At 41.4% G+C, this 9,739-nt stretch overlaps 1 protein-coding gene across 1 annotated transcript; it reads right to left on the minus strand.

Annotated features, from left to right (window-relative positions):
• Nucleotides 1-7,978: 7,978 nt before the first annotated feature.
• Nucleotides 7,979-9,412, minus strand: KCNS2 (potassium voltage-gated channel modifier subfamily S member 2). Its single transcript, XM_068396993.1, has one exon. It carries the CDS (start codon nt 9,410-9,412, stop codon nt 7,979-7,981), a length of 1,434 nt encoding a protein of 477 aa, XP_068253094.1.
• Nucleotides 9,413-9,739: the final 327 nt, after the last annotated feature.

A 9,739-nucleotide genomic window follows, 5' to 3' on the forward strand; every position in this document is an offset into this window, starting at 1 on the left:
GTCTAAACTTTGGGAAGTTGCCCTCCGTTTTTTGGTCCAGACCTCTGAATGAAACCATGCAAGACATGGCTGTCCTGCGCACTTCGTAAGTAAAGAATCTGAACTCTTCCAGCTGCAGCTTTGCTTTCCATTCAGGTTTATTTTTATTCTTTTCTGGACTGTATAGGATTCATGTTTTATTTTAAAAGCCCAGAACCCAAGCAGGCTTTATTCACCATGGCTTTTTTTCTCACCTTCTCTAGCAGGATGGAGCGATGCATTTTGCTTTTTTAATTGTGTTTTCTCAGGAATGAAAACTGTCAGATATCCCAGATATCTTGTTTCAGGAAACATTAACTGTCTGTCAAAGCATGTAGCCTTTTCCTTCTATATTCTTGGTGTGTCTAGACTGACCTCTCTCTGAATCTGAAGGGATTCTTAAGAAAATCAAACACACATAGAAACACCTGCCACCACCTCCTGTTCCCAGCATGACTCCCATCTCCTGGCATGTGAAATGGTTTCAGTGCTTTGAGGCTCCCGCCAAGTGTGAGGAAGCACATTTGTGTTTCTGTGTGCTGGTGGATGGGCTGGGTAACAAACAAAGAGGAGTCCTTTGTGCTTTCCAACACAGCCCTGGTAGCACTGGTGAGAGCTCCAGTATGGTTCCAGTTTATTATGCTTAGGGAACATGAGAGCCAGGAGTGGGGCTGCCCTCGCTAACAGAAGTATAAAGAAGGCTTGGTTCATTTTTGCCACTAAAAGCGTAAACAAAATTGCCCTGTATTTTAAAGCATTTCCAGTACCACAGCTGAGAAGTATCATGCAAAAACCAACTGTCAAACCTGATAGCTCACCAACCAGGCTCAATATGAAAGGATCAGTGAAGGAGCTTGGCCATTTGAGATGTTCCCGTCGTAGGGGCCTGCTTTGCCTCTCCACTGGCTGTGCAAGAGAGGAGGGGACGCATAAGGGGGAATTGGATGGGGATGACCCACTCTTCCTGCAGGTGCTTGCAAGTGGCACCAGCCTCTTTCCAGGTTTCAGCTGTCTTCTTTAAAGCGTGCTCCCATGGGGAATACCGAGAGACACTTCACCAGAGAAAAATACATCCAGGGCTTCTTCCTTTGGGTTTTCAGGGTAGGGATCAAAATGTTAAAGAAGGATTATACTAACAAGCAATAGAAAGCTATGCCTTGGTATGGAAAGAACAAAGAAAGAAAGAATCACAGAATCAGCTAGGTTGGAAGAGACCTCTGGGATCATCGAGTCGAACCTTTGACCTAACATCACTGTGTCAACTAGACCATGGCACTAAAAGTGCCACATCCAGTCTTCTCTTAAACACCTCCAGGGATGGTGACTCCACCACCTCCCTGGGTAGCCCATTCCAATGCCTAATAACCCTTTCTGTGAAGAAATTTTTCCTAATGTCTAACCTGAACCTCCCCAGAACAGATTTTTCCCAAAAGTAAACCACATTTTTGATGTGTTATCTTTTGCCATACTTCGAAAACCTAACACACAGAGGTGCTAGCCCATGACCTGGAGTGCCTAGCTTCTGGTACAATACAAATAAATTAGAATTTACTTGGTAATTAAATGGCTGGTCGTTAAAGGGACTATGCTAGGGTGTCGATGTTCAGAACATTTCCTAGAATGGGACAGAACATGAATTTCAAAAATAACATAGTGATTTAAAAGGACAATTTCCACTGGAAGTTGATGGGATTGACATTGCTAAGTCAGGAACTCCAGCTGCTCATTTTGCTGTGTTACGACCCCACCACATCAACGATTCATCGTATGTCATGGGAGCTGCAGGAATAGCCACATCAGGATATAGCAAACAGATACAGAGGGTGAAGCAAGAGGTATGGGACTTAAGATGGGCAGAGCAGTGGCTGTTGGTAAGCACACTGTGATGTTTGAGTACCACTCATCTTCCAAATGTGACTAAAAGTTTTCTTTGAAGGTCAACACTGTAATCAGTGGAATATCTGCTCAGAACTACATGGACTCGTGCATCACGCAGAGCGCCTGCGCATGTGGCAACCACAAGCAGATGTTGGACCATGCATCTGAAAGTGGGCAGCTCTCTTAGGCTGCTTTAGATATATAGAAGAAATTGGCAGATTTATAGCAGACCTTGTCCAATCCCCAAAAAAACTTAGCCCTGTTTATTTCTGACTAGAGTTCAGTGAGAAGCCAAATCTTACTCGTACCCTGAAAGAAAAACACAGAGTGGGAGGTGCTGATGTTTCTTCTACACTTCTGTGAAGCTGAAGTGTTGGATTTGTGCCACTGCCTCCTATAGCCAGATGCACGCATCTATCCAAGTGAGGACTTACATGATTTAGGGTTGTGTGTAAAGGGTGAGGTGATGTCAGGCAAACAAATTTCTGAGGTGTCTAGTGGGAGGTCAGTTTGAGTCTCAACACCTGTGAGACGATTCTCCACCCTCTGTACTAGCAGGAGAAGTAAATACCAGAGCCAGACCTTTGCCAGCAGTGTCACGCTATCTTGGGAAACACTTTCTAGACTGTTTGGAGGTTGCCTCCTCCAGTTGACAACCCATAATTTTATCTATGAGAAGTGAAGAGATCCACAGTCCTTAGTGAGGATATTTCTTAACAACTTCAATGATTGCTCTGAAAGCACAGGCATTACCGCTGTCTCTGAATCAACTAAGCAGAAAACTGTTGCTGTGAATAATGAATTGCCTGTTGTTGCATTGTTAACCCAGTAAATTATTCTCAGGTGAGAAGCATCATCTTGGTTTTTTTTTTCTTTTTTCTTTTTTTTTTTTTCCTAAGGAAAAAGGCAGAATCAGTAAAAGATGCTTCAGAAACTGGATGGGAATATTCTTCTAGCCCTGTGTAAATAGTGGGCAACTTGAGAATAAGTTACAGGAGATGAAATTAATTTCTGGTAACTTAATGGGAAACCAGGTGCATACACTGGGGAAAAAAAAAAAAAGGAATAACATGATGAGAAAAGAATAGTTCTGGCACAACACTTCACCAAGGGATATGAGTGGTGACTGTGGGTTGAACATTGTTTGAAAGTATCATTAAAGGTAGGTTAAAGTCAGGAGTATCGTGAGAGGAAATGGATAACTAGCACAGCAAGAGCAGCTACTGCAGGGCCTTGCTGCTGCTTATATGTGCACAGCTGGGGCCTCTAAGGATGGGGGTTGTTTTGGAAGAGATGAAAGGTCATGTCAAGTTGATATAGTGCCTACGAGTGTTATTGGTATGTTGCTTAGTTGCTAATCTGTGAGGTAGAGCACAAGAAGCTTGCACTATTTGCTCAACTGAAAAATGTGGGTTCCCCACCACAACCACCAATTAAGAGCATTTCTAAAAACAGAAATCTGGCCTGATGTGTATGTTGAAAAGAAACCTATCTTCACAATGCTATCCAGGCTTCTCTTTGATTGTAATATATACCCAGAATATCCTGAAATTTAAATCAGTTCTTAATCCCTGGTGAAATATACCTTTTTAATGCATTTAATTTCCATTTTGTGGCACAAAGATGAGTTCTTGAATGTGTTACACACTACTGGGACAAGAAACACAGTATAAAGAGCACCAGATACAGTAGTTCCCTGCAGTCTCATAAAGTTCTGTACAAAAAGGTACAAATAGTGGAGGTATTAAAGCTGGAAAATTAAATGCAAAGTTCTTTGTTTTTAAGTTTGCAATGTGAAGTAGCTCATGCTATATATAATACGTGAGGGAAAACCAGTCTGCTTTCAAAATGGATAAAATAGTCTGCAGGAAGAGAGAGAATTAGCAACTAATGAAAGTAAGTGAATAATAAACCAGGCAATAATACAAAATCTGAATTTACATAAAAAGCTTAATCACAATCTATATATAGATTTTACATCTCAGGAAAATAACATAACATATTGCTTCTCAAGGACATCGCTGACTCTCATAATAGCCTAGATTTGTACTAGAAATCAAGGCAATTCCTGGCAATAAAGTAAGTTGCCTCGTTTGAAATATTACCATAATCCTCATTAAAGCAATGCAAAGCTCTAAGCTGAAAGAGAGTAGGAGCAGTGTTTTCACCGGTGCCAGGAAGGTGACCATCCCAAGGCAAGAGGAGCACGTGCCAAGTGCAATGTTCTTCACTAAACTGCACATCCATAGTAAGCAGATTTCTGACCACAACAATTTTCAAGTTTCAAACACTGAAGAAAGCGGCCAATTAGTCCTGTCATCATCCTTCATTTCTGACCTGCTGTTCTATAGAAGTGAAGATGCCCTGCTCTTACAAAACAGTGACTTAGAAGTGTGGCAAAAGTACTGACTACTCAAAAAGTACACCACCTCTTCTCCTCATTGAGGCTTTGGAGAGATTGAATTTTTCCTTCAATGTGGAAACATTTTTCTGTAACTTTTATTTAATGAGAGATTAGGATTCTCAGCACTTATTGGCCATAGAACACAGGTTATTTCATAAAATGCCAAGAAGGGTGTGCCTCATTCTTCCTTATCTAGATATTTTGAGGGAGCTAAGACAACAACATTACTTAAATTGGAACAATTGTTATCCTCCTCAGTGAAAAAAGCTGTTAGCCATAAGCAAATATTAAAACTGCTGTACAAAGCAATACAATACTGTACAATGCCAGCTCAAACAGATTAAATCTAAGAAGTAATGCAGGAGAAAAGGCTACATCCCTTAGGATGGTCAGGGGAACACAACTTGCAAAAAGAAAACTAAGAGGAAGCTTGGCAGGTATAACCCATTTAAAATAAGGATGTAAAGGCATATGGTTGCTGTCTATAAATACACCATGCATGAAAACACTAAGAGGAAAATGAAATATTTAAGCTAGAGAACAGTGGTGGCATGAGAAAAAAACTGATATAAAACAGCCATTAATAAAGCTATGCTAAAAGTTGCACAAGCCTGGGAGAGCAGCACAGCTCTGGAATGCTCTTCTGGAGGAGAGGGGAGCAAAAATCTGACTACTTTTAACATGGAGTTAGTTAAGTTTATGAAGGGAATTCCTGTGTACTGTGTAAAGTCATTGTCATGATAAGAACATATTAAATTTCAGTACTTTATTTCTTTAGTGTCTTTGATCCAAAGCACTTATATAAAAAAGCAATAATGAAAATTCCTTTCAACCAGTACAATAAAATTCATAATTCCTTGGGGTATTTCATTTTGTTTAGTAAAATGCAATTTGGACACATTCCATTCAATATTTGCAGAAATGACAGAGCATCAGCCCTATGAATAACAGTAATTCTAGAACATAAGATAAGCTATAGGTTATTGAAATGATGTGTTGCAAAGTTTGGATCCAACCTTTGCAATGCTAAACTAGCAACAGCTGAGGGCATTTGTAACTCTCTGGCAAGTTTACAAGTCTCTTCAAATAACTGCCCTGAAAGTCATTGGTTTTCAACTCTGTGAACCTACTGCTTATGAAACTCAGATAAAACCACTGCTTAGATCTGGATTCTCTGAAGGCCCCCAGCCAACAGACCTAGTGAGAACTTGCAGTGTCCTTGACATTGGTGGGAGAGTTTGCCACCCTTGCAGTAAGTAACCCAAAGGAGTGTATGCACTGCGCAAGCCAATCTCTTCCTTCCCTTATTTCTTTCATGGTATTTCAATCCAACAGGCAACCTAGTGCTGTGCCATGTTTGGGGGGGGGGGGGGGGGGGGCGGGGGGGGAGGGTAGGTGTATGATAGTTTACACACATGCAACATGAATCAGGGACAAGACTATTAAATTCATGCCTGTGACCCAGCAGAAAACTTGAACCAGCCCTCCAGAAGTGAACACCTTAGCAAAAGGTTTCAAGTTTAGACACCTAATTCGGGTTATCAAGGTCTACCTTCAGGGCCATGTATATGGCTCTTTGATTTTCAAGGACACCAAGCAATGTCTTGCCTATTCACTTTATAACTGGTGCAGGCTATGTTGAAATCTCCAACAGTTTTATTTGGTAAGGTCAGAAAGGACCCGTTTCCCTCACACTTCATGGCCTAAATCAACTGCTAACTGATGTGAGAGGAGGGTGTTCAAAGGAAATGGAGGGATGGGATAAATTATTTCACACTGTGTATTCTGTGATAGATCATTGGGCATACAGGAATTTGATTCTGGGTGCTCAGCTTTCTGGTTTCAGGTGGAGCTGATACAGCAACAAGAGCAAAAAATCCAGACCAAACAACCACCTCTAATAGCCTAAAAAAGGGAATTACCTATTTGTACCATATTTGCTTTATTCTGCCTCCTTGTTGCAGTATAGAAAACACAGGCTTCCAAACATGGCAATTTCAGCTTTAGTATTTTAATTTCTCTTCTAACTAGTTTGAATTTCTTTTCTGAACCTCTCTAGTCTTCACAAGTAAAACAAAAAAAAATTTTTTTAAATAATTAATTGGAACATTAATAAACGGGATGGAAAACCAGCAGGATCTGAGGAGAAATGCTATTCTGCCTGCTGAGTGCCAGTAGTTTGTTTTATAGCACAGATCCCTAGAAGTATAAAGAGAGGGAAGCAGTGGCTACTGCCTGTGGGCTACAGGTGTTTGATCTCTGTACAATTGCGGAAGGGGAGAGGCTGAGCACTCAAAAAAGAAGTTTATGCAGATTCATGATTTCTCTTGGAAACCCAGATGATCTGCTCTCTCGTGTCTTTTTTTTAAAAAAAACAAACAGCACAACAGGCCAGCCCTTGACAGGATTTAAATTGACTACGTCACAGAAGCAGGTAGGAGGATCTGCCCACAGTGAGTGCCATATTAAGCTCTTTTTCTTTATCCATTCCTTTCTTAGGCCCTTATACTCTTCCTTAGCTCTAAATTGTGGGTGCCTTTCTGAGAGAAATGTGACTTACAGGTTTTTTTTTTTCCTTAGAGTTTCCTTGGCAGAAAGCTTAATGGAATTGTCTGCCATCAACACCTGCTTTCAAGCTTTCCTGATAAAATTAGATCTTTATATCTCAGCACCACATATGGCATCTTTATAATTAGTCTTTTTGCAGTATATGAATGCCAGTTCCTAAAATGCTGCCTGTACTGTTCATGTGGGAATATTTCGCTTCATTAAACAAATCCAAGTTTTTCATTGGAGCTTCTAACCGTTGAAAACCCACGTTTTTGTGTGTCTGATCTCAGAACCATTTTGACAGACTGAAATACAGCCTGTCTTCAGCTTCACTGGAACTGAGCTGTGTGCAGATCACTGCTGGAAATGGGAACCTGAGATGTCTTCATGGGCCTCCATACCTAGAGTCACTTGTGGAAACGCAGTCTTTGAATATGTAGTTATCTGAAAATGAGGGGTGGGCTTCTTCAGAGGGCTCAATATTGACCTAATCTTGGAAGCAGAGGTAGGTCTATGCTTAGGAGCTTCTGAAAAATGTTACCATACATAACATTTCAGAACAAGAACACCCAGTTTTTAACACACATGCTCAAGAGTAAGCAAACTTCCATCAAAATGTGAAGCTCAGAAGTGTTTTCAGACATGTGATGTTCAGAATCACAGGTCAGAAAGACGGGGAAGAGTGTTCCCATGTCAGCGATTCACAGGTGACTGTTTTAAACTGTCATGAAATGCATGGGAAGTCCTACACTAGTACAGATACCGGTATAGGTGACAGGAGATTTCTTCATTACTCGTGTCACAGCTGAGAATTTTATTTCACTTGGGTACGTTCGTTTCTCTGTTCAGATGAGGAAATGCACAAAGTAACAGATCATCACTACACCACTAGCACTAATGTCATGGAAGTGGTAACATTTATATGGAAAAGTCAGCATTTAGTACCTATGCAACAGGATGAAACTGTGCAAAATGTCAACTCGTAATAGAAACATCTTTAGTTTCTCAAGTGCAAAGTTAGTGCAGTGTCAGCAACACTATCCTCTAGGAAAAAAGAAGACAAATAGGAAAACATTTATAAACATAGCTCTTGATAGCTCTCATGCAAACTGCTGTCAAACTTGTACATTAATGCAGTGAATCATTCAGGCTCAGCTCACTGGGGGTACTCCTGCTCATATTGGTAAGACTGGCCATAAGGGATTTAACTTTATAAGCATAATAGTCCCTTAAGTTGACCGACGGAACTTCTTTCATGCCATCACCAAAATCACAGCTTCTCATGGCACTCTCTAACTGCTTCTGACGCCTGTAGAAGTGGGAGAATTTATTGAAGATCAGTGTAATGGGAAGCACTACCACTAGGATACCAGCTAGGATGCATGCAGATGCCGTCAACTTGCCAGCAGTGCTCCCGGGCACAACATCCCCGTAGCCAACTGTGGTCATGCTAACGGTAGCCCACCACCAGCAAGCAGGGATGGTGGCTAACCCTTCATTCTCTTCTTTCTCAATGGTGTAAGCCACTACTGAGAAAATGGAGATGCCAACAGAGAGGTAAAGTAAAAGAAGCCCCACCTCTCTGTAGCTATACTTCAGGGTGGCTCCAAGAGACCTGAGACCTGTGGAGTGTCTAGCAAGCTTTAAGATGCGAAAGATCCTCATAAGTCTCAGGACTTGTGCAACCCTGCCTAGATTTGCTAAAGTTGGACTACTTTCCACCACCAAGTTGACAATTAAGGTAATATAAAATGGAAGGATAGACATTAGGTCAATCAAATTCAGGGCATGCTTGAAAAATTTTAAAAAGTCAGGAGCTACTGCAAATCTTGCCACCAGTTCAAAAGTGAACCATGCAATACCAAAATGTTCCACGATTTCAAAGCGAGGGTCTTCCTCAGGGTTCCCATTGCTGTCCACAATCTGAAAGTCTGGGAGGCTGTTCAGGCACATGGTCACGATGGAGCCCAGCACCACCACTATTGAAAGGACACTGAAGATTCGGCTTAAGACTGAGTACCCAGGATTATCCAAAGCGAGCCAGAGCTGCCTCCTGATGTTTCCAAAGGGTTGTTTGTCAAATTTAGAGGCATCGTTGTAGAATGCCAAAATCTCATCAAAAGAAGATGTGGTACTTTCCTGGTCACTTTGTTCCTCCCATTTCTCTTGGTCTGGCTCCATTTTCCTCCCATGGTAGCTGTAACTGCAGCAGGAGTCTATAAAGAATTCATTGATTCCCCAGTATTCAATCTCCTGGCTGAAAGAAAACACGCAGAGTTCACCCATCACATGGAGCTTGCCGGTATTATAAAAATGTAGCACATAAGGAAAAAGCTCGGGGTTCCTGTCAAAATAAAATTCATTCTTGGTGTCATCATAGTCGTCGCAGAGCTCCAGTATTGACTCCTTTGAGTGGCAGCTCAGCAGTTTGCCCAGCCTGGTCTCAGGGAACCTTAATAATGTGTTGGATCTCATCTTTTTCTTAAAGCCTCCGACGTTGATGCTGATCTCATTGTCTTCGAAATTTGCTTCAGATAAAGCCTTCAGACTCTGCCCTGTCATAGTGAGATCCTTCCAAAGGTGTACAGGGAATGAAAACCTAGGACGCAATTGCACAGGAAATCAGCAGAATGAGCAAATCTACAGCATGTTCACCTATTGATGCTTGCTTGCATTCTTTCTTTCTCTTTCTTTCTTTCTTTCTCCCTTCCTCTCTTTCTCCCTTTCTCTTTTTCTTTCTTTGTTTCTTTCTTCCTTTCTTTCTTTTTCTTTTCTTTCTTTCTTTTTGCTCTTCCCCCCTTCCCTCTTTTCCCCTTTTCTCCCCTTTCCCTCCTTTTTCCCCCCTTTTCCCCCTTTCTTTCTCCCACCGAAGACACTGAGGGTGGCTCC

Source organism: Nyctibius grandis, chromosome 3, assembly GCF_013368605.1.
Source record: "Nyctibius grandis isolate bNycGra1 chromosome 3, bNycGra1.pri, whole genome shotgun sequence".
Taxonomy (NCBI): domain Eukaryota; kingdom Metazoa; phylum Chordata; class Aves; order Nyctibiiformes; family Nyctibiidae; genus Nyctibius; species Nyctibius grandis.

What these genes read in the sequence shown, in the direction of transcription:
- KCNS2 (XM_068396993.1), bottom strand. Translation starts at nt 9,412, where the DNA reads ATGACAGGGCAGAGTCTGAAGGCTTTATCTGAAGCAAATTTCGAAGAC.